The 24,657-nt window shown below is 41.5% G+C and overlaps 1 protein-coding gene across 1 annotated transcript; it reads right to left on the bottom strand.

Annotated features, from left to right (window-relative positions):
• Positions 1–7,009: 7,009 nt before the first annotated feature.
• On the bottom strand, positions 7,010–24,406 carry SPCS2 (signal peptidase complex subunit 2). Its single transcript, XM_080912498.1, has 5 exons — positions 24,273–24,406; positions 14,374–14,457; positions 13,744–13,903; positions 10,335–10,470; positions 7,010–7,932 (listed from the first exon to the last, which is right to left on the bottom strand). The coding sequence occupies exons 1-5, from the start codon at positions 24,384–24,386 to the stop codon at positions 7,746–7,748; spliced, it is 681 nt and encodes a 226-aa protein (XP_080768624.1). The 5' UTR covers positions 24,387–24,406; the 3' UTR covers positions 7,010–7,745.
• Positions 24,407–24,657: the final 251 nt, after the last annotated feature.

Genomic DNA, 24,657 nt, shown 5'->3' with positions numbered 1-24,657 from the left:
CCCTTTGTTCCTCTAAACAATTTCACTTCCATAAATACAATACAAGGTTTTATTCACAAACGAGAGAAAACTTTCACATTTGTCTAAGACTGACTAAATGTGATTGATTACCATCAGCTGCATCAGCTTTCTGCAAATGCTGTAATTTCATTCTTCTGTATAGCTGGGGGTGGAGCCCATTAGGTGTATATACCACATTCTCTGATCTGCTCCTCTGCAGTTGGACATTTGGGTTAGTTTTGTAACTAAGCTAATATAAACACTGTATGACCGAGACATGTTAATTAGGAGTCCCTTTGATAAATATCTAGAGCAGACAAAACTAGGTCATATAGAGCTCTTAGTTTAAGCAACCTCCACAGTGAGTTGCGTAATAGTTGGATTAGTTTCTCACCAACCGTAAGTAAAGGTATGGAATTTCACACATTACACAATGTGTATATGTGTGTATATATTTGCCCTATGTGATCATGCCCACAGATACCCGAAGATGGAATTGCAAGATATTTTCAATTTCAGTTTCTCTGATATCTACTGAGAGTGAACATGTCTTTGTATGTCTATTGGTCATTTTGTATCTCATCTTCTGAGAGCTATTCATAATTCCTGTGTTGATCCGTTGGTTGATTTCTTGTCCTGGTTAGCTTTGTCAATATCACACAGCCTACAGTCATCTAAAGAAAGCCTTGTGTGAAGAATTGCATTGATCAAATTAGTCTCTGGGCTTGTCTGTGGAAGATGTTTTGATTGCTAACTGATGTAAGCACAAAGCACACTCCGCCCACTGCAGGCAGGGCAGTAACATGACAGATGATCCTGGACTTTACAAGAGAGCCTAGCTATGCATAAGCCCGTGAGCCAGCCAGCAAGCAGCACTCCTCCATGAGTTCAAGTCCCTGCCCACATTTCCCTGTGATGCACCATAACTTATCCGGTGAAACAAACATTTCTCCCCTAAGTTGCCTTTGGTCAGGGTGTTGTTTATTTGTTTGTTTTTCCACAGCAACAGTAAGAAAACCAGAACATTTCCTTATTTTTAAAAAATTCTTTAGATGCTAATTTTGTTAGAAATAGAACTAGCTGTATTTGTTCCACTCGTTGGGCTGTCTCTTCACACAATGACCTTATCATGCAGCTTTTAAATCGAGGTTTGATGAGTTCTCTCTCATTTGTGAATAGTTGGCATTACTTCCTGACTGGCTTCAGTTCAGAATGGCCTTTCCTGTGCCTGCATCCTGACTGGTTTCTCTACTTTTCCTTTGAGGGCTCAGTTTTAGGTCTTACCTTAAGGTCTTTTGGTTCATCTGGAGTTGGCTCACACAGGGCTAGAAATGGGGTCTGGTTTCTTTTTTTTTTTTTTTTTTTTCTTTTTTTTTTTAACATGTGGGTGTGCAGTATCACCAGCACCATTTGGTGAAAATACACTTTCCTCCAACACGTATTTTTTTGGCCTTTTCCTTACACGTAAAGTAGCTGTAGTAGCACGGATTAACACGTGGCTCTTATGTCCCACTGATCTGTGTGGTGGTGGGCTGTTACTACGGCTCCATAGCATAACTTGAGATCAGTTTTTTTTTTTTTCTCAGTACTGCTTTGATCGCCCAAAGTGTTCCGTGTTTCAGCATACATTTTATTATTATTATTTTCTGTGAAAATGACATTAAATTTTGATGGGGATTGCATCATATCTTTGGATTTCTTGTTAATGTATCGATTTGACAATACTGTTATAATCTGCAAGCACAGGTCTTCAATTTCTTTCTTCAATGCTTTGGCATTTTCATTGTAAAGGTCCTTCATGTCTTTGGTTAGGTTTATCCCAAGGGTTTGCCAGGTGTGTGTGGGCAGGGTCAGAAAGGACAACTGTGAGAGGGATTGTTTTCCTGTTTTCTTTCTTAGCATGTTTGCTGTTAGGCACGTAACGTTTATAATTTTTGTATGGTAATTTTGTACGCCACCACTTCTCAGAAAGTGCTTATAGGAGAGCTAAATTTTCTTTTGGCTCTTCTGCATATGAAATCTTATCTACTTTTCCCTTTCCCATTTGTACCCCATTTGCTTCATCGTGTTGCTCTAGATAAGATTTCAAGTAGCTGTCTATTCCATAAGTGTAGAGAGACCGTATATGTCTATTGCTGACTTTAGTGGAAATGCAGTGTCTCCTATCTAGTGTAATAGAGAATATAGCTTTGTTACCTATAGACATATTGTAGTTAGATCTGTTCCTTCTACTCCTTGTCTCTTCAGGACTCTTATCATGAAAGAATGCTGGATTTTATCAAAAGCCTTTTGTTCATCGACTTAGATGATGCTGTAGTTTCTGTCTTTGGATCCTTATACTGGTTTGCATGGTTTCCATTCCTGAATCTTTGGACTGAAGATGACTTCAGATGGTAAATGGTCTTTGATGTGTTCTTGAAACTGGTTTGTAAGAATTTTAATAACATTTGTATATATGTCCATTAGTGAGATTGGTTTATAATTTTTCTTTTGTCTTTACCTGGGTTACCAGAATAATACTGGTTTTATAAGAGGAATTTGGTAGCATGCATTCCTTTCCTATTTGGACTGGTCCGAGAAGCACTGGTGTTAGATTTTTAAGAATCTGGAAGCTTTCAGTAGTGAACCCATTGTGAGACTTAACTGTTTTAGTTGGGGGATTTGTTACTGCTTCAATCCCACTGCTTGTTATAGGACTATTTAAATGCTCATCTTGGTTTAATTTTGATAGGCCATCTATGTCTACATAGGTTGCATATGCTTTTAAGGCATATGCTAAGGATTTTCTCAATTTCATTGCTAACTATGGTGTTGTCTAACTTTTCACTGATTTTTTAAAAAATATGTTTCTATGTAATTTTTTCCCCCTAGCCTGTTCTTGTTTCTTTCCAACTACTGATTTAGGGATTGGGTTGGTCTTGTTTCTCCAACACCTCACCTTGAACGTGTTTCTCACAACTCAGACCCTCCCTGACTACCAGGCAATTACATAGGAATTCAAGACATTCAGAGAAGGCAGCCACAGACACCTCCAGGATACCAGGTCCAGGAGTTTTGAGACAGAATGTCACTATGTAGCCCTGGCTGACCTGTAACATACTACATAGGCCAGGCTGGCCTTAACCATAACCATCCAGTCTCCTAGAGCAGGGATTTCAGATGTGTACCACCACATCAAGCTTTAGTATCAAGTTTACAAACTTGATTCTTAAAGTGGTACAGACATCAGAAGATACCTAAGCATGTGTATCTTTAGCAGAGTTAAGACTATTCTATTTAATAACAGAGTACTGGATCATTGAGGACAGGTATACTCTTATAAAAAATCAGTACGACTGTAAGACTGTAAGACTGGTGGCTTTTCCTGTGGACTCTGTTGTGGAGACACAAGGCTTGGGCACAGTCAGGTTAGTTAGAGTGGAGACAAAATACAGTTAGCGGAAGATGTCTTCACGGCTGAGTGACTCAACGAGAGACTTTACTTGTCCTTCTATTCCCTGATGTTCTAAAAGCAAAAAGTTTTTGAAATATATATGAGAGTATTATAAACATTAGTACTGCTAATTACATTTGGTGGGAACCATGTTGTCTCTCCTGGGAAAGGAGCACGGCGTTCTGTGAATGACCTCCTTGAGGCAATTGAGACCCTAGGAGTTTTTTCTCCCACTTGGCAAGGACCAGTGGGAATGACAACCAGAGCCACTGCGTCAGTCCTTAGGAGATGGAGCCATGATTTCAAAAGGTTAAGTAAAGACAGGACTGGCTAAGATCTTTAAAGAGACCCCTTATCAGATGGTCTCAAAATTGTAGGAATGTATGAGGGAAAAGGAAGGGGTTTGGCAATGTCAACTACTTCCTCTGAAGCCCTAAGCATGCCCATACATTGAAGAGAGGGAAAGTTCAAACTCAGAGAAGATAGGGCCTAAAGGTCAACGGTAAAGAGTTCATTCTTAGACAAGTCAGTTCACTCTGAGGATAAGTAAGTGAAATTTGCTGTGCACTTAAAAGAAATATAAGTTGGATAGGTTCATCTTTGCCTTAAGTAAGGGCTTATACAAAAAAACAGTATGAGCTGAGGGAGAAGTGTTAATTGTCAGTTTCTGCTCTTTATAGGGAAGTTATATAGGGCAGGACCATACTGTAAAACTGACAGATTACAGCATAAAGACAACTTACAATGCATTGTGAGCATATTGAATTAGGAGGTGATAAAACACAAAGGTTATATTCCTGTTAAGTTTGTTTGGGTTCTAATTTGAAACTGCATGCCTGCTGCTGGCCTGTGTACAAACTAGATGTGCCTGGCTAGATACAGTTCCTTGGCTTGCAATATTCAGGTGTGCTTAGCTATGATGTAATCATTTGGGTTGTACAATACTGCCTAGATATGGAAAAGGGTAATCACTGGCAGCAAGGAAGTTAGGGGAACTTAAAATGAATTTTCATGAGTACTGGTTGAGATTCTTGGATAGTGATTAAGGAAAATCTGAAACTGTGTTTGAATGCTCTGAAATTCTGTGTAATAAAGGTGGCCTGAGCTACTTGGGGCCACTTGCTTGAATGACAAGTGGTCAAAGTCCATTCTTTCGCTGAATTCCACATCTCCGTTCCGGGTTAGTTACTGAACTCACTGGACAAGGACTGGCAACATCAGCAATAGAAATTTGCAAATAATGATCGTTAGCAGTTCTGTCTGCTTGAGAAGACTCAAGTCCACCAGGGAAGTGTGAAGAGCTGAAAAGCAGGAAGATGGGCACTAGTTTCCAGGAGGAAAGGGTGCTGCAGACTTAGAGGGTCAGAAGCAGCCAGGCAGCATGAGCAATAATTACAGAGTGGGTGAACAGCCAGTTCTCAGGGAGTGCCCTGTAGTCCCACAGTGCCGGGGAAGCCTGAGCCTGCAAAGAATTCCTGGTTTGTGTGACTGACAACTGTCTTCTTCAACACATCTAGACCGCCTCAACTGGCTGCAGTCCAAGTCTTTAAGTGGATTTACTAGAACCTGCCTTCTTAAAGATTATAGTATGCACACACTTTATAATGAGAAATGCTTTATGTTGACCATAATCTCAAATGGATACTTTCTAACCCTCTTAAGTGACTTAACCTAGAGATGAACTGGGGTTTACTCAAGCTCACATTAAAACAAAGCTATGAACAATCAAGTCTCTTGACTCTGAACAGCATTCCTTTTGAGTTAGTGAAAAACCAGAGAAGCATCACTATTAATCTATTATCTATTGATAAGGGAAGTTAAATTAAAACCATTAAGCAACATTATAGTTATTAAAATTGGTTTGCCTATGTAGAGTAACTATAAAACACTACACTATAAGAACAAGTTTGGAAGACACAGACAATGGCACAAGCATATAGTACCAGCTGCTACAATGCTGAGGCAGGAGAATCACTTGTGTGCGTCAGTTTAAGACTGGTCTTGACAACATAATGAGAACCCCATTTGAAAACAAAGGAAAAGAATGTGTCAACATAGTTGGAATGTTTATTTAAAGGGGGAGCTTGGAGAGCTGCGGATGTAGCTCAGTGTTGGAACATTTGTGTATCATGTATGGTGCCCTGAGTCTGAACTCCAACACAGGAGAAAACAAAAGAAACCCCAAACCCAAGGCTATAAAGCAAAGGGTACAGCAGGTGTGAAGTAAGCGCTGCCTACTCTCCCAGCCCTGGAGCCTCCCGGCTAACAGTAATGGCTCTGTCCCTGTGAAAGTACCATTATCTGATTAAACACTTTCAAAATGTTTAAGTGCGTCATTGCATTTGACTTCACCGTGTGTGTGTGTGTGTGTGTGTGTGTGTGTGTGTGTGTGTGTGTGTGTGTGTGTGTGCGCGCGTGTGCCCAGGCAGAGGTCAGCACAAGTCTTCCTCCATTTCTTTGCATCCTGACTTTTGAGCCAGGTCTTTCACTGCACCCGGAGCTTGCTATTTCAGCCAGACTGGCTGGTCAGCCAGACCCTAGCCTTGCCTTTGCTCCCACACAAGGGCTGGGTGTGTGTCACCATTCACCCTAGCCCTGCCTTTGCTCCCACACAAGGGCTGGGTGTGTGTCACCATTCACCCTAGCCCTGCCTTTGCTCCCACACAAGGGCTGGGTGTGCGTCACCATTCATGGCTTCTATGTGGGTTCTGGAGATCCAAACTCAGACGCCGCTGCTCACACAGCATTTTACCCACAGGCTCATCTCCCCGGCCCTGGTCTTACGCTGGCCAGCCAGCACGCTAGACACATCTTGTATCTGCGTCGTCAGCACTGGGATCACAACTGTGCCGCCCGGCTCCTCTTTACCTGCATTCTCAGGGGTGTGCTTGCATGGCGAGCACTTTAGTAAATGAGCCCCCTCCCAGCCCTGCACTGTTACTTTTACAAGACGGGGTGGGGGCAGCGTGAGAAACTCAAACTCTGACTAACAAAGGATTACAGGAGGGCTTATAGGATCCAAAGCTCCAACAGTGTGGCCTTGCTGGGCAGTGCCGACAGGAAGACCTCCCCGATGCTCTCTGGATGCTTCCTTCTAGTAAATGTATAATCCGGGTACTAGATTTAGAATCAGACTCCTGAAAGTGTCCCGCCCTCTGACCAAATTGAAAAGATGCTGGAAAAGATACTGGGTTTATTTTCTACTTTTTTGTCTCTGCAGGAACATAACTTTTGGAGCCAGGTTACTCAGATTTAAGATCCCATTCTGGAACCATCCAGCGGACTGTTAACTTTCATGTCTTAGCTTCCTCATGTATAGGTAAGGACAACAGTGCCTGCCCTTAGGACTACCGTGAGTGAGCTTCGGTGAGGTGTGCATGTGACCCGACAGAGTAAAGTGCTGCTGCCTTCACTAGAACTGAGAGTTCCTGGCTCCGGGCCTCAGGGGCCCACAGTGAGCCAGCCTAGAAGGGACTCCACCCGAGTAAAGCTTGTGCTGTTCCTTCTTCCAAGACTAGTACTCCACATTTTCACATCTTCTTTCATTTATTGAAAAAAATGTTAGAAAATGGCAGTTAATAAAGGGCACAAACAAATCAACAGGAACATATTAGTGGAAAACAGAGAATATAAAACTAAAAATGCTACTGGCTTCTTTAATTGGTTAAGAGCACAAAATGTAACAGGCAGGTCTATTTTAAACAAATTAAAAAGCTATTTTGTATTTTTTTAAAAAATAATTCTCCCCAAGTCAAATATATATATACACCCACAAAAATGGTGTGTAAAGGAAAGCTGTCATACTTAAGAAGTTGTATCCTGGATTTTAGGAAATAGTTGCTGATGCAGGGTCAACACAAAGTCAGCAACAAGTTAACAATACCCACTCTCCAAGACAGGGCCTAGCTCCATAGCCCAAGATGGCCTCAAACTCAATACCCCTTCCTGCCTTCCGAGTGCTGGGGTTAAAGGTGAACACTACCTCCCCCCAGCAAGGTTAGCAGTTCTCAAGAACTGAGCATGCAAACACTGCATGGCACAAAGCTATACTGTGTAAAGTACTATTAAGCACAAAGGAAAAAGTAGGCTTAGCTTTTACAAAAATGCTTTTCAAGGAAAACAACAGAAAAACAGTCAGCTAACCTAGGCTACAGCTAGCCATCAAAGATACAACTTTGCATATCTGTACTAGGAAATTCTATTCATCCAGGGTAGACGTTAGCAGTTCTTACTTAGCCAAGCTTAAGCTTCCTGTCTTCCCTACCCACCAGTAATTCGTATGATCCAGCAGAAGGAGAACTTTTAGAATTGGCTACTTTATTTTTCTTTCTGTGGCAAGACTGTCATGGAGCCTGGATATTTCAGGTTCATATGCATCCATGACCAATGTCCCGCTGTGGTCAAAGAACTTAGCAATGGACTTGGTGAACTCGGCTTCCCGCTGCTGCTTCGTCCTCCCACTGATGAAGGTCAACTTCAGGGTGTATTTGTCGTCAAACCTAAGCATCAGGACAAAGAGAACAAATCAAAAACCAGACTGGGGAACTGAGGAGCTCTTAGCGTGGGAAGAATGGACAATGTCAGCAGAACTGGGGTTCTGGGGAGGGAGGGAAGCAGCAAAAGGAAGCAGGTGAAGGACCAATGAGAGCACACACAGGAAAATGCCCAATAAATGATGCACCACTTAATGCTAATTTAACAACAAAGGGAAAGCAGTAACAATTCCTCAGCAAGTGTTTGATAGGTGTGGATAAGCTTGGCAACGCTGGCACAGGGACAACCCCACCACACACACACTCACTGAGAATGAGAGAGGGAGGGAGAGATAGAAAAACCAATAGACCCTACTCACAGTCTCCTAACTGCCCTGAAGATACTAATTCTGATTAGTTTAAATGCTGAATCCCAATGAAGATGAGAACACCAGGGTATCAAGAAAAGTATTCCATGTGGAAGGACCAGAAAGCAGAGGTCCTGAGGTGAAAACATGCCTAGGGTGTCTGAGGAACATGAAAGGAACAGCAGACAAGGGTATATTTGCACATGCATGTGGAATACATACCACACACATGAGGAAGGCTAAGCTGTACTCAGAACTTAGCCTTTTCCCCAAACAGGAGTTCTTAACAGAGGACAAAGTGGGTGGGACTTATATTTACAGATCACTCTCTTTTCCTGCTCTGCTGGCAATGACTTCAAGCAGAAACTCCCAGGGTCCACCAGGAGTAAGAGTTGGTAACATTAGAGCTGGCAGACTAGAGGAACGCTGGGGTCCAAACAATCTGGACTTGTTAGGAGTGAAGCTGCCAGAGAGGACAGCCACGGAGCCTGACAGGAGACAGTAGAACTCAGCTGTCAGAGTCTCTTTGTCTTCTTCTTCTTCCTACCCCACAAACTGCCAGAAAGGGGCAGGCCCTGATGCTACTTACCTTCAATGAGAGTTACTATGATGTGACAGCCTGTATATGCCACAAAGTGTATCATGTATTTTTAGTTAATGACTAGGAGTCTGAAATCTGTGCACAATTTAGCCTAGAATTCTTACTCCTTAATTCTTAATCCTGAGCTCAGTCAATTAAACCTTTAGGACCATGTTCTTACCTGTAAATGTGTCCTAAGGTTTAAATGAGGTAATGATTTTAGCATGATACCTATGGTGGTTTGAATGAGAATGTCCCTCGCAGGCATGGATAATATATGAACACTCAAGTCTCCAGTTGGTGGCACTATTTGAAGAGGTTTAGGAGGCATGGTCTTGTTGGATAAAGTATGTCACTAAGGATGGGCTCTTACGTTTAAAGACTTGCAGCATTTCTAATTTTGTTGTTTTGTGTTTGTGGCTCAAGACATGAACTCCCAGCTTGTTCCTCCAGCCACCATTATGCCTGTGGCCATGCCTCCCTGCTCTGGTGGCAATGGAAACATAAGCCCAAATAAACCCTCCCTTCCGTAAGTTGCCTTGGTCTTGGTGTTTTATCAAAGCAGCAGAAAAGTGACTAATGCCTAAGATACAAGAAATGCTGCTTGTGTATTTGCTATAGTAATTGACATTTGACATTCCTAACAACTCTATGGAGTTTTTTGTTGTTGTTTTTGTTTTGTTTTGACCTCAATAAGCTTTACTTTACATAATTTACCAAAAGCCATGCATTAGAAACAAACACACTGGAACATGGATCCAGGTCTGGGTACCAATGAACACATGTGTTTTACTACAGTTCAGAAAGACTGGATTGTACTGAACTGTACAGAACACCACTCCAGGAATGTCTGAACACATTCAGAATGAAGTCAGAAGACACAGATGCTAAATAGAGGATCCTTAAAGATAACCACCCTCCCAACTTGGACCTATTTTAAAAAGATATATTTGATATGTGTGTATGTGTGTTTGCCTGCATGAGTTTTGCATAACATATATATAAAAGACAAAAGACCTCCCATTTACCCCCTAAAAAAAAAACAAAAACAAAAACAAAAAAACCCAGAAAACAAACCAGAAGAGTATGTTGGGTCCCCTGGAACTCAAGTTAAGTTAGTTGTGAGCCACTGTGGATGCTAGGAACCAAAACCAGGTCCTCTATAAGAACGGTGAGCACTCTTAACCTCTGAGTCATTCCTCCACCCCAACCTTTGACCTTTGCTAACTGGCCACAAGGAAAAAGACTATCATTCCTAAGTCTTCCAAAGTATAAACTTAAAGCATCTTCTGTAATAAAGAAATTCAGAACTGCTATGTTAGGAAAACCTACTACCTCATTCGTTCCCTTTCATTTTACACGACTAGCATTATGCTCTGTGTAGAACAGATGCAGAATAGTACACTGGGAATCAGAACAATGCCCAGAGCAAACACAAAGCCAGTCCTTAAGCATCTCTAAGAACTAAGGATGGGCATTACCTTTTGAGGCTGGAGGACAGCTGCCAAATATCATCAGGATCCATTCCTGTAGGGTCTTTTCTGTGGGCCACAAGAAAGATGCTCTTTTCTTTATATGAGGTATAAATGGTCAGAATCCCCATCATCACAAAATAGGTTCAAATAGCATTAAGGGAAAATATACAAATATGCCAACACAACAACAACAATGACACACATGAGTCCTAAGTGACTAAAGCCCTGGAAACTTAGGTATTTACTCTGTACCCTTGTACATACGTAAAGGGAGCAAGACAGTGTTAGTTCTCTAGACACCTCAAAAAGACAAACAGGCTTTCTCATCTTTTATACTAAAGGACAACAGGCCCAAGAATAGGCTATCGTCTAGTTTCTCGAGACTTTGTTATAACTTGTGCTTATTTCTCCATTAAAAAACAAAACAATACAAGGACCAGAGGCTGGAGAGATGACTCAGCAATTCAGAGCACTGGCTGATCTTGCAGGAAGCCTGGATTTAAATCCCACCACCCACACAGCCGCTAACGACATTCTATAGCTCCAGTTCCAAGAGATCTGATACCCTCTTCTGGTTTCCTTGAGCATCCAGGCCTGAATGTGGCACACAGACATATGTGCCGGGAAAACACCCATTCATGTAAAAAAATTTTTTTAATTGAAAGAAAAAAAAGAAAGAAAGAAAGAAAAAAAAAGAAAGAAAGAAAGAAAAGAAAGAAGGAAAGAAGGAAAGGTGGCACACGCCTTTAATCCCAGCACTTGGAAGACAGAGGCAGGTAGATCTCTAATTTTGAGGCCAGCCTGGTCTACAAAGTAAGATCCAGAATAGCCAGGGCTACACAGAGAAACTGTCTCAAAAAACAAAACAAACACCGCCCCCCCCGCCCCCGCAATATATCAGTAGATTTGACCATATTCAACCAATGTCAACGTGGCTTCAGATTAGTCTGTGAGAGCAACATGTGTATATACAGATACATTATTCCACTGACTTAACTCTATAGTCAACTGCTAACATGTTATGTGGAGTGTTATTTAAATTGTATTAACTGTAGAAGTACAGTGCAAAGGATATGGGCTTTAGAGTTAAGACAGTCTTGGATTTGCATTTCTGCTTTTGATAAATGTCTTTCCCACCTACCCTCATGTCTACAATGAGAACACTCAACTAAGTACAGCGGTACACACCTATAATGTCAAAACTTGGGAGGCTAAGTCAGGACTACTGCAAGTTTAAGGTTAGTGTACTGGGATTCTGTCTCAAACAAGAACTGTCATGGGGGTTTTATATATAACCATTTCCCACACAGTAGTTATTTAGAACAGTAGTCACTAGCACTGTATAGATAGAACATAAACTTAGGACCATGATTTGCTTTATACAAATATAACTGAAATATTATCAAAGTATTCTTTTAGAGACTGTGTGTAAGAAGGTTGCTGTCATTGTTTAGATTGCTTCAACAATGAAAACTTCACACTAGGATAATTAATTTAACTGAAGAGTACTTGTTGCCAAGTCCTATTTTTAATCAGGTACTTTAAGATGCCTTGTTACTCACCTCTGAAAGCATATTTTAAAATTAGGTGTATGTGTGTGTCCATGTAAGGTATGTGTACATTAGTGTGAGTACCTGTGGAAGCCCAATAAGTGTGTCAGATCCCTTGGAGCTGATGCCTGAAAGATGGCTGAAAGCCACCCAACACCGGTTCTGGGAACTCCAGTCTACAGCAAGTATACCAAGTATTCTTAACTACTGCACTCTCTCCAACCTCAGGAGAGTAGTGTTTATATATAATCAGTTAGTAGTAGAGTTCCACAGAGCAATGAGAAGTTATATCTGTACTTTTATAGATTTTATATATTTGTTTGGGGCAACATATGCACGAAAGCACGTCAGGTCTGTACAGCAGCTGGTTCTCTCCTTCCACTCTAGATTCCAGCAAATGGCCTTCAGTCTTCCTGACAGACCCCCAGGACATGCATTAATTTTTAAAGTCATAGTGTAAAACAGTTATATGCAGATAAACTAAGGGACAGGAGATGGGAGTGAAGGACTACAAAGAAATCATCACTACAAATTCATATAAACCTTGTAATACAAGTTCTTTGTATTGCATATCTTAAGTAATGTTTATCATAAAGAGGCAAAATTCAACTTACAATAGTAACTATGAATTAAAAATGCATATAATACACTAAACTTCCAAACACTATAGACTAATTAGCCTACCTTGAATGTGCTCAGAACATTTACATCAGCTAGCAACTGGGCAAATTCATTTAATAAACACCTACTATATAATAGCATGTTATCTGACGTAATTTATTGAGCTTTATATTGAAAATAAAAACCACAATGGTTGTATGAATATTCTTTCATACCATTATAAAGTAGAGAAATCTTAAGCTAAGCTCTTAAATTTGGGAACTGTCTATGTTATATATCAAATATAATCTCCCGTCTAATTTTTTTCTTTTCCGTTTGTGTGGGATATAGGCATGTGCATACGTTCACCTGCATGTGAATGTATGTATGGGTACACAGAGACATATATGTGTGTATGGAAGCCAGGGATTGACAACAGATGTCTTTCTATACCATTCTCTACCTAATTATCGAGACAGGGTCTCTCACTGAACCAACCAGGAGCTCACTGATTCAGGAAGACTGGCTGGGTAATGGCCCTGGGATCCTTACCTTCATCCCTCAGCATTGGGATTACAACTGTGCTACTATGTCCAACTTTAATATGGGTGCTCGGATTCCAAACTCAGGTCTCTGTGTTGTGTGGCTAATATTTTAACACCTGGGTTTTCTTTTTTCCAGTTTTTAAATGGCACACGTTTTTGCCAGGTAGCCCTAGCTGAAATTCATAAACCATCCTGACTCAGCCTTCTGAGAGCTGAAATTACAAGTGTCTGCTGCCATATCCAAAGTCCCTTCAGTTTTGCAATTGTGAAGGGGTATTACTTAACATTTTTCTCTCTAACACAAGATCATTAAACACCTTAGAGTTCAAACTCTGTTGTGTTGTCCCAGAAAGGGTCCTCAATTTCCCTGAAACACAGGGCCAAACTCATAGCTCATGCTCAGGACCACCCTGGCCAGCTCTTCAGCTTCAAAGAAAAATAGAAAACAAATTCAAATTTCTATAATCCAAAGCTTTTCTACTAATAGTCAAGAATAAATTAATTAAAGCAACCCAGTCTAATGGGAAAACTCTAACAAGTTAAAAGAGCTGGATCTCACTGTGTGACAGGAGCTTTGGTGTTCCTATACGTCAATAACAAAGTAATTACAAACAACATGCTCTAAAATCAAAGCTTTTATATTTCGAAAGCAAAAATGATATAATGGCAGAGACTTCTGAATTGTCACGAAAAAGCAAACTATAGCATAAAAAGGATATGACACGACACACAAAGCCAAAACTGGCTTGGACTCTGGAAAGGGATGCATGTAATCCCAAATCAAAGCCACTATGGCAAAGAAGCAGGAGATGGTACAGATGGTGAGGCGGCCGTCGATGAGACCAAAGTTCTCCACATACTTGTACTTTTCCAGGAGTACCTGGTGAGAAGTAGGGTGTAAGGTAAGAGCAGCTTTCTTCCCATGTGTAGGAATAAACACAGTTCCCTTCAACCAGCATCTGACCACTCTACACAAAGAAGACTCACACCCACTTTAAAGCATACTGCCCTGCAAAAAAACTTAACAAGTCCTAGTCTTAAAATTCTCAACTCTGCCCATAGGACACAGCTAACATTTTTTCTCTTTGCAAATGGGTTCACCATAGATGAATGTTCTGCCTTCCCAAGTCTCTGTTCTCTAAGCTAAATTAATCTTAGAACAATGAGTTACCAATTTTCTTGATATCCCAACATTTGTGTTATAACACACTTTCCTCTACTTATTCTGTGGTAATTTTAGAAGCTTTGGCTCCTTCTCTAACTTTGAAAACTATAGTCATTCCAAGTAAGAGAAGAAAGGAGACAAGTCCACAGGCTGAAAGCACGCTCTCAGGTTTTCACGACAGGTACCTTTTTGGCAGAATCATCCAGAGAGTTTTTCACAGCTGATCCATCCCACTTATCAATTTTTACAGGCTTATCATCAATCTTCCACTGCAAAACAAACAGAAAAGTTGTACAACAAAAACCATGGCGCCTAACAGAGTAGCATGAGCTGCTTTCTCCAGGCTGCTGAGTATATGAACACCTATCCTTTGTCTTCTAAGACGAAGGCTAAGCGCCACACTCAGATGGCTAAGCGCCACTCTCATACGCACGGTGCGAGTCTCCACGCCGAAGACTCAAATCCTACAAGCCTAGAACCAGAACACACGTGTGTGCTATGTAAACTCATATATTCTACCCCCTTCTTACCCACAGATGAATACAGGAAAAAAACTGCCTTTGTTCATCCTAACATTTTATAAGCACAAAATTCATAAAATACAGATAAAGGAATTTACGAACACTAGCAATGAGGAAAGATTGTCTTTAAAACATTATTGTCTGTGGACAATTTGTATACTTTATTAGCATATTGTAACTCTAAGACAGCAAGCTTAGTATAATCTGTTAAAAATATCATATTTTCTGTTATAAACCAAGTGTTTGCTTCCTGTTGCTGTGACAGAATACAATACACAACAACCTGGGTTGGAAACCCGGGAAACCAGGGATAATGTGGCTCAGCAGTGCTTGGCTGGTATGAATGAGGCCCTGGGTTGGAACACTAACAGGTAATTCAATTCAAATTCATTTGACTCAAAGAATGGATTCTTCTACTGAAAGACAGAAAATATTTCTACCTTATCAACCTTTTTAAAAAGCTGTGATTCTATACATTAATTTACAAATAAGAAAACCTGAAGTCTGTTCAGAGAAAAAAATACGAATGAAATGTATGTATGTATATGTATTTATGTGCTTGCATGTATGTATTTGAGCATGTGTGTATGTGTGTACATGTGCACACATATCCCTCTCAGGTCTCCTAGAACTGGAGTTACAGGTAGTTGAGAGTCACTTGATACAGTGCTGGAACAGAACTTGGATTTTCTGCAAGAACAGCAAATATTCTTAACCACTAAGCCATCTTCCCAGTCCCTAGATTAGTTATATTTAAAGCCACTATAAATCAAGTCTTTCCCAATCAGTGTCTTAGGAAAACGAAATTTTTAATTATTCATGAAAGCACTTTGTAATATTGATTCTCTCAATCTGCCAACCTACTAATCAAACATGACACCTAATTTTAAAAATTATGCATTGAACTAAGAAAAAAAGGACAGCTTTTTTGAATCAACAGCTGTATCATATGCATTCAGTCAAATATATTCTACTTAAATAATCCCAAACAATTTGTAAAGCTAAGCCTACAAGATTTGTGAATAATCTGTGAAATGATTAAGTCACTTTGAAAACAATGTCATTCCAACAGAAGAAGAAATAAACATATATTCTCATAGATCCCCGCCCTAGATTCACATCCCTAATGTAGCACATCAGAAACAAGACGCTTCTACAGTCTCCTGGTAACTTTCAGGGAGAAAATGTAAAATCAGCATTGAACGTGTCGAGTAAGCGTCAGCTCTACTGCCTGGTGCTCAGAATCGTCAGCAGAGAGAACAGGAACTCTTCCAGGGAATTACAAAATCATAAGGAAGGCTTTTATTTGGTTTCTGAAGAGAGGGAACATCATTCATTCCACTTTGTATGCATTAATAGCTTCTTTTTTTTTAAGGTTTATTTATTTTATGTATATGAGTACACTGCAGCTGTCCTCAGACACACCAGAAGAGGGCATCAGATTCCATTACAGATGGTTGTGAGCCACCATGTGGTTGCTGGGATTTGAACTCAGGACTGCTGGAAGAGCAGTCAGTGCTCTTAACCACTGAGCCATCTCTTCAGCCCACATTAATAGCTTCAGTCCTTTCTGCTACAGCAGAGAAGTATCTGGACAAGTAGGGAGTGACATTAGGTGTCTATTTGTGGTCAATATTCCCATCATCCTAAAAATGTCTGTAAATCACATCTCCTCTGCTGTTCTGTAGGCATCTCCCCCGGGTGATAATGAGGAATAAAGAGACAAAGCAGGGTCTGAGTAGCTCAGTGAGCTCTGGACTCAGGAAGATTCTCTCTCAGATATAAGGCAGAGAGCTAGGTATGGTAGCCATGCCTTTAATCAGTGCTCAGGAGGCAGAGGTTTGAGGAAGCCAGTCTGGTTTCTATAGTTCCAGGCCAGCCAAGGTTACAAAGAAGACTGTCTCAAAAACAAACAAGGTGGATTCAACTAAAGATTCTCAACATCAGCTTCTAGCCTCCACACACATATACATGCACCTACATATGCAAGTGTAAGCACGCACACACACTCTCTCTCTCTCTCTCTCTCACACACACACACACACTCACACACACACATACACACACACAGAGGACAGGGGCAATGGCAAGTTTGTTTCACAGGGGACCTCACAGGATAAATTATAATGAAGGATATAACGTGTGTAAAGGAATTAAGGTAGGTTTTCCTAAGGGCTGCCATCTTAATTAGGAAGGCACATTTTCTAGGTTGGTCTTTGCCTTCTATCTGGCAATTTGGTTGTTAAACAGTTCTTTACATTGATATAAAACATACCCTACATGCTAAAAGTAGCTCCTGTGTCTAAGCTGTGATCCTGCTAAACACCTTTCCTTCTAGGAGTCTGACACAGACCAGGCATAGGGAAAACCACTCACTATGTGTCTAATGAGGCTCCCTGGTAGACACACACCACTGTCTATGTGCTGTCATAACTCCCTACTCAAGGGATACCTTGTGGGGCTCTAGTGCAGAGGATCGAAAGGATACCTTGTGGTTCCTTCTGCACTCCATCTCATAAGCAGCATCATATGTCGAGTCTTGTGGTTTATCTAACAGGTCACAAATCTTGAGAAGCTCTCCTGTCACACACATTTACCTTTCCTGCTCCTCCTGCCATTTTTTTAAAAATACGGTCATAGTAGGGACTCGATATTATCTACTAGTTTAATTGGATCAGATCATAACTGAGTTTACATTATACCTAATTCATTAGTATAGCTATTCCTATTCATGAAGGAGTCACTAGAAACCACTTTTCTAACAGAGGAACAGGCCATGTTTGTCCCTGGCCACACTTTGGAAGACAGAAATGGCTTTCACAGAAAAAGGGTACTTGTTCATTTCCAGGGACCACTGAAGATTCATTTCACTTGAGATTCTACACTTTGGGAAGTTCTCCAAAGACTTTTCACTGCAGGCATGGCATTGGGAATCTCACTTCTCAAATGCTCAGTAAAGTTTTTGAATACACCTCCATTTTGAAGAATATGTAAACAATATAGGAGTCATTTCTTAGAACTTATCTGGGGATGTATCTTCTGACAGTAAGGGCTGGGGATGAGTGAACAAAACATTTTTAGTATGCAAAGCAAGTGGACAGTCTTAAGAACAGCGCAGCAGTGGGGCTTTCTCTCAACTGAGCCACAGTGAAGCAGACGGTGTGTGGCGACATGAGGACCGCTGTGGACTGCTTCCGAGAGCTCCTTAACCTGACTCAAAGGATCCCTCAACTCATTCTGAGATGGGCACCCAGGGTGACAGTGCTGTGCCTACGAAAGGACCCCTCTGACTTAGAAAAAAAAATAACAAAAAGTTTCTCTCTCCTGTTTGTCTACTCCAGCTCAGAAAGTGGATACAAGCTGCAAAAGCAGGAGAGTTGGTAGGAGGAACCATAACCTAGGACTGTTTACAAGGTTAAAGGTAAGGATTCTGAGCAGGAAGTGGACAACATTTTGAGTGGGTAATACCAACCACCTTTATGTGTTTGAAGAGTTTGCTGGTTTTGTTTTGAAAATCACCTCAGACAAATCAGCAGATAATCTCAAAGGTAATACTAGGACAATTATAATAAATAATTATATAGTAGTACTAGTAATATGTAAGTAAGACAGGGCCTGCTTTAAGTACAGAGCCTGAATGTTCAACACTGCATCAGCAGGGGATGAGAAGTGAACATTGATGGTGTGGAATAGAATGAACTAAGTAACAAACTAGTCAGAGGTAACTTCACCTGCCACGTGACTTTTCCATCATGACTTTTCTGAACCATCACATCATTTCCCAAGAGAAGGAACACAGGAGGAAAAGAGTAAATCCTCCTTTGTATACACTGGGTTTGAGATGTTTAAGTTCTGGAGCTGTATTTTACCTTTGACTCCAGAATTTTCTGACCAGGAATAAGGAGATAAGGGAAACTGATATTCAGAAGCTGTGATGACTGCTTGGGTTTAAGTGTAACCCACCCTCACCTTCCATTAATACACATTTAGCAAGATCAGGAGTCTTGGTTAGTGCAAAGCTAAAGGGGAAAACGGTAATTCAGGAAGAGAACGATGTGTATCTTGAAAATGCAGTTGCTTAACTTAGACACAATTTGAAAACCCATGGTATTACCAAGACAAGACACCAGCTGTTGGCACACTGAACCTTCATTTCAAGTTCTTTTTAAGGACCAAGAAATACTGTAATGGAAATTGCTGGTATATGAGTGCTCATTAGTCGTTGCATTTATGAGTTAGTTGGAGGTTAGAAATTACCATATGTCAGTTAAACTATGAACATGCACATTAGTGGCAATTCCAGAGAAACTAATGAAAAAGATTCCCCCCACTGCTTTCTCTGTGGTCCCAAACTGTAACAGCAGCCTGGCCCCAAGACTCAGGAAGCCTGCATTACTGCAGTTCTGTGGAGACAGCTTCATGTCATGGTCACTATAGCTTAAACACCCCACAAACAGAGCCAAACACCTGAGATCTAAGGGTGGGAACAGCTTAGGGTGAAAACTTCCATGGTTAAAAAGAGGAGGCAGGACAAAGTTCAGCTGGTAGAGAGGGCTTGCCTGGCATGTAGGAAGTCCTAGGTTCAATCCTCAGGACCACATACACCAGTGCATGTCTGTAATCCAGCACTTGGGAGGCTAGAGGTCAACTTAAAACACAGGAGACCCTGCCTGAAAACAACAAAGTCAGGTGCTCGTCTTTAGTTTTAGCACTCTGGAAGGCATAGGCACACAAATCAACTTGAGTTCAAGGCCAAGCTGCTCATACAGTAATGCCAGACCAACTAGCATTACATAGTGAGACTCTCAAAAAACACAACAAAAACCCCAAGAAACAAGATGTGAGTCCTTATTCCATGGATGTGGTAGATCGTGCATTAAAACACTACATGCAACCAGCTTAGAACTTGCAACTACACTATCAATTACTTTCTGGGTTCTCTGTGGGAATGTAAAGTGACATCCCCAATGAGGAACTTTCTGACAGTTTCTCAGAAAGCTGAACACAGTCCTGTGTGAGGACATTTCTGAAGGCTTATAAGACCAGACCTGCCTTGTGACCTGAGTTTCTTCGGAACATTCACTTGTTCCTGGAATGTATTTGTGGTCCTCACAGGTACAGTGGGAAGGGATTAGCTGAGTTCCGCTGTTTTTAATCACGAGAGCGAGGCTGGCTCTTGTGACTGTGTTCATACGGTGACTCTTCTTAACCCTCAGAGTAGCCTGTCTCACCACTGAACAAAGCTGGTATTGCATGAGACTTTAGACACTTGAGGTCCCACTCACCCAGGTTCACACCGCCAACTACAGCAGGAAACACCAAGGGAGCCTGTAATCCAAGCACTCTGAAGACTGAGGCAAGACAACACCAGTTCCAGGCCAGCCTGGGCTACAGAGACCACACCTCAAAAAGCAATCAATTAAAATATCACCTGTTACCATATGACCCAGCAATTCCACTCCTAGGTAGCCCAACAAACTAAAAATGCCCACCCAGTGGACAACTGTGTTTATTTATAGTAGGTATCACACAGCCAAAAGGTACATGATACAAATATTAACTGAGAAGTGGGAAAATAAAATATGATATACCAGTATCCATCGGAGGAAGGGGTTCAGTAGATAAAGCACTGGTCACACGAGTGTGAAGACCTAAGTTTGGAGTCCCAGAAGCCACCTGTGAAACTGGACTTAGTTGTTACATCTGTAATGCCTACGCTCCTGTGGTGAGGAGGAGGTGGAAACAGGATGACCCCTCACAAAGCAGAGTGAGGATACCTGAGTCTGTCCTCTATATCCACACAAGTGCCATGGTACACATATCACACTCAGAAATTTTAAAACGGTTTATCAGTGCTGATGAATATATTTAGGTCATATAAAATAAAGTCTGATAAAATGCCATAAAACATGTGATCTAGTCAGGCTATGGTGATACACACCTTTAACCCCAACACTTAGGAGGCAGAGGCAGGAGGATCTCTGAGTTTGAGGACAGCCTGGTCTACAGAGTGAGTTCCAGGAAAGCCAGGGCTACACAGAGAAACCCAAGCTCAAAACAACCAAACCAAACCAAAAGAACACATGTGAACTTTGAAAACATGTTAAATGAAAGAAGCTAATAACAATAGTCCATGAATATATATTTCATTTATATAAAAATGTCCACAACAAACACATTCAAACATAAACTAGACTCTTGCTAGCTTACAAGCATTAGAGTCTCCATTTGAGTCTCCTCACTGGGAAAAAAAAAGCTCTTTATGGTGACTTGGAGCTAAGAATAAGGACTAAGGTAGACTGCTAATGGGTATGGGGTTTGGGGGTAAGTTATAAAAACTTTCTGAAACTGTGTACTAATCAGACAGTAAAACTTGAATATTATTTTCAATTTAAAAAACATACTATTAAAATGCATGGGTAACAAAGAACAGTCAAACCTCAATACTACAAACTCACTCTGATCTGGGTGGTACGGAAATCTATTGTTTTTAACTGAATATTGATGAAATGTGCTATAGACAGTTTCCACACGTGCACTAGGAATATCTATATACAGCAGTCAAAGCCCAGAGAGGAAGAAAGATGGGAAGTGCTCACACATAGTCTCACTTTGCAGAGGCAAAAACTGTGTTACAAAGAGATTTGCTAACTGGTTCAATATACTGCTGGGGGTTGGAGAGATGGCTCAGTGGTTAAGAGCACTGACTGCTCTTCCAGAGGTCCTGAGTTCAAATCCCAGAAACCACATGGTGGATCACAACCATCTGTAATGAGATCTGATGCCCTCTTCTGGTGTGTCTGATGATATATATATACATATATATATATATATCAAGGAGAGAGCCAGAATTCAAAGCAAGGCTGGCCCCAGATCTATGTTCTCAACTAAGATGTTTTAAGGTCAGGTTGAGAATCCAACCATGAGACAGAATCCAAGTAATGAGGTTAAAAAGGTTTGGATAATAATTTACCAAAAGAACAAAAAAGATAAAATAAATACTATACCAAATTTTAATAGCCCAAACAAATTGGGAAACAGCTATTCTTTATAGCTGCCACACAGAACAAAATGCTCTTAAAAGATTTGGGGCAAAAACAACTTAGTGCAGTGAAGTAAGTCACTTCAAGATGGAAGATTAGATGTACAAACTTATTTTAAAAATCAGGAAGTATGTGTCTCTTTGTTCTTAAAGTGGGTTTCAGGGGAGCAGATACTCACACAGCGTAGAGTGGGAGAAGCACATTCACACACCCAGAATGCACTTTTTCACAGCAAGCGAAACACAGGTGCAGAACCAACGCCCTCCTCCAGCCAAAGGCAGGAAGAAACAGAAATAAATTCAAGAGGTTCTACTAAGGGCAGCATCCTCATATGAACAACCCATGTCCTCATTCCAGCCCCGCTCTGTCAATCAATTAAGTCCCCACGCTCCCCACCTCAGCAGTCAGTCAGAGACATTTCAAAGCAGCATCTCCTACAGCTCTTCCTAAGACTGGGCTGGCATCTTCCTCAGCTAAATTCAGGGCTATAAGCACTTACTCAATGATCGGTGTCGAGAAACCCTCACAGGAAACCGGAAACATACAAATGGGTAGGACACAGGCAAGAGAAATTCAGAGGGGGAACAATTCAACGTTAGCAGAATGGAGCTTTCCAGGAGAAAGGACTTTAGAGAGTTCTTGACTATTTTCCCTCTTCTCTGCTTTTCACTTCCTGGTTGAATCTGAGGGTGAGGAGGTATGGTGGGACATGCCTGAAATGACACCATTACGCAGGCAGAGGCAGAAAGACCCTTAGTTTCAAGATTACACAACAAAACAAAATGTTCCTCAACAGTTTACCTTTCTGATATGCTAGTTGGGGATCTCACCACCTAGTCGTTCTGCTTTTATACAGGCCTTTAAAACCAATATTACCAGTATTGGATCATTTAATCTTTGTAACAAGCCTGTAATGAGATACCTACAATGTTTATTGTGGTAAAGAAATACAAGTTCAGTAATGAACAATCATCCAGAGCTTTTAGTATGCTATACTAAAACTCAAACTTACCTGCCTAAGAAATCCGATATACTAGTGTGTAGCCTTATTGTGTCTGGTTCCATGAACTACATAAATAATCTTCCTCAAGTCTCTTTATATAGTCTGAAAAGCCTTTACCTCCCACTCTTTAGTAACCCTTCCCCAGTCTAACTCTGACCATTCACTAAGTTTATATAGAGACCCTTCTAGCACTGTCATATTCTGTATATCTTTCCTCAAGAAAGATTTGAGGACCAGAAAGATGGCTCAAGGGATAGATACTTACTGGCAAGGCTTACAGCCTGAGTTTGGTCTCTGGATCCTGCACAAAGCCAGTTCCAGGCCAGCTTAGCTACACAGCAAGAACCTGTCTCAAATTTGAATCTAAGGACCCTCATAAAAACAAGGAGAACTGGGAACTGGAGGGGTGGGGTGGGAGTGTGTGTGTCAGTGGTGGAGCACTGACTACCATGTTGGGAGCTATGAAAATCCTGGATTCAAACCCCGCAAAATCTCTTAAGCCCCAGCCATCTGTTTGGCATAGAGCTGGCACAGTGGAGTAAGAAAGCATTTCAAATAAAATGTTTCAAGGAAAATGGCTTACTATATTAAAGCACCATGCCTCACCCTCATCACATCAACCACAAATGACAACCCTGGAAAGGGGCCAGAAGGTATACCAGGCGAAACCCCTCACTCTACAAAAGAGTAACTTGAGATGGGGAAAACAGGGACATTTTGGACACAGAGGCAGAACTAATACCAGGCCTTTTTTCAGGCAACTGTGTCTTCCAAGTTGCTGTGCAAGGGGCAAGAAGGTCAATCCAGGAGCAGCTTTCTTCCCCTGCCTCTTTAAGCCCTGATGAATACCGATGTGAAATTTTTTAATAATTGTGTAGGTAAAGAAAGTGGGAAGTAGCCAGCTGGTGCAGACAGCAATGGACACACAAGGGAAGAAGAAAGAGAGAAAGGTAGAGAACCCAAGAGGGAAAAAGTATCTTAAGGCCTCCTATTAGTCCAGCAAGATAAGTCAACATACGAATATTTCACTATTTGGCATATCATGGAGAAAAAAAAAAAAAAAACCCCGCCTAAAAACTTTAGTAAAATGCCACTGAACTCTGGCCTCTGTAGCAACACACGGGATTATGGTGGAAGAGTTTAGGGAATACTGATTTCGAGGAGATTCTTTCAGTTTCTTTAGGAGTCGTTTTCCACGTTGGTGAAATGGGCATTTTCAAGAGTGGCCCTCCTAGCACAATAGAAACGTGATCATTATGGTGAACTATTGCCGTAATTACGAGAAGATGCGGTGGCGGTTAGGGACCAGCAACACTTGCAAAAATAAAAAAGATGACTAAGGAGGATGGTTTTTCAATGTGTAGAGAGCGCAGGTTCCAAGCGTGCGTTGGTGTGCTATAGAGAGAGGAGCGCTCAAGAAGCCGCAGAAAATAAGGGGGGCGGGGATGGAAAGGTGGGCTCACCCCCTCCTGGGCATCCCCCGGGCTCTAGACTGTCCCCAGGACTGAGCTCCTCACCTTATCCAACAAACCACTGCGGCTGCTGCTTGTCCCGCAGCTGGGGCCGCCTCCAGCCCCACTACTGCCTCCTCCACCACCGCTTCTCCCGCCTTGCGACGCCGACGCCGCCATCTTGTCTCCCTCTGTGTCTCCCTCCCATACGACTTGTCCAAAGACGATTGGATGAAGCTGCTCATGTGATGCGCAACCCAGAGCCCATCGGGATCCGTAGTTCAGGGTGCTGACGGGTGCTGAATGTGGCCGCGGGGCTTGACGGGACTTGTAGTTAGAATCTGCCGGCGCCGGTTGCCGCCTACGTTGCTAGCCACACCGTCGCGGTTACTAAGGAGTGGGTGGGGAAGGCTGTGGCAAGCGCCACCGTGGAGCGACTCCGAGATTCCCG

The sequence above is a fragment of the Micromys minutus genome, assembly GCF_963924665.1.
Source record: "Micromys minutus genome assembly, chromosome: 2".
NCBI classification, from domain to species: domain Eukaryota; kingdom Metazoa; phylum Chordata; class Mammalia; order Rodentia; family Muridae; genus Micromys; species Micromys minutus.
This window is presented reverse-complemented; position numbering and strand designations above follow the sequence as displayed.

Bases quoted from the DNA above. Each gene is read 5' to 3' on its own strand.
- SPCS2 (XM_080912498.1), bottom strand. From the start codon at position 24,386: ATGGCGGCGTCGGCGTCGCAAGGCGGGAGAAGCGGTGGTGGAGGAGGC. The intron at 14,458-24,272 runs GTGAGGAGCTCA...TTTGTTTTGCAG, and splicing joins GCAGTGGTTTGTTGGATAAG to TGGAAGATTGATGATAAGCC. The intron at 10,471-13,743 runs CATATCCTTTTT...ATGCTATTTGAA, and splicing joins TTTGGCTTTGTGTGTCGTGT to CCTATTTTGTGATGATGGGG.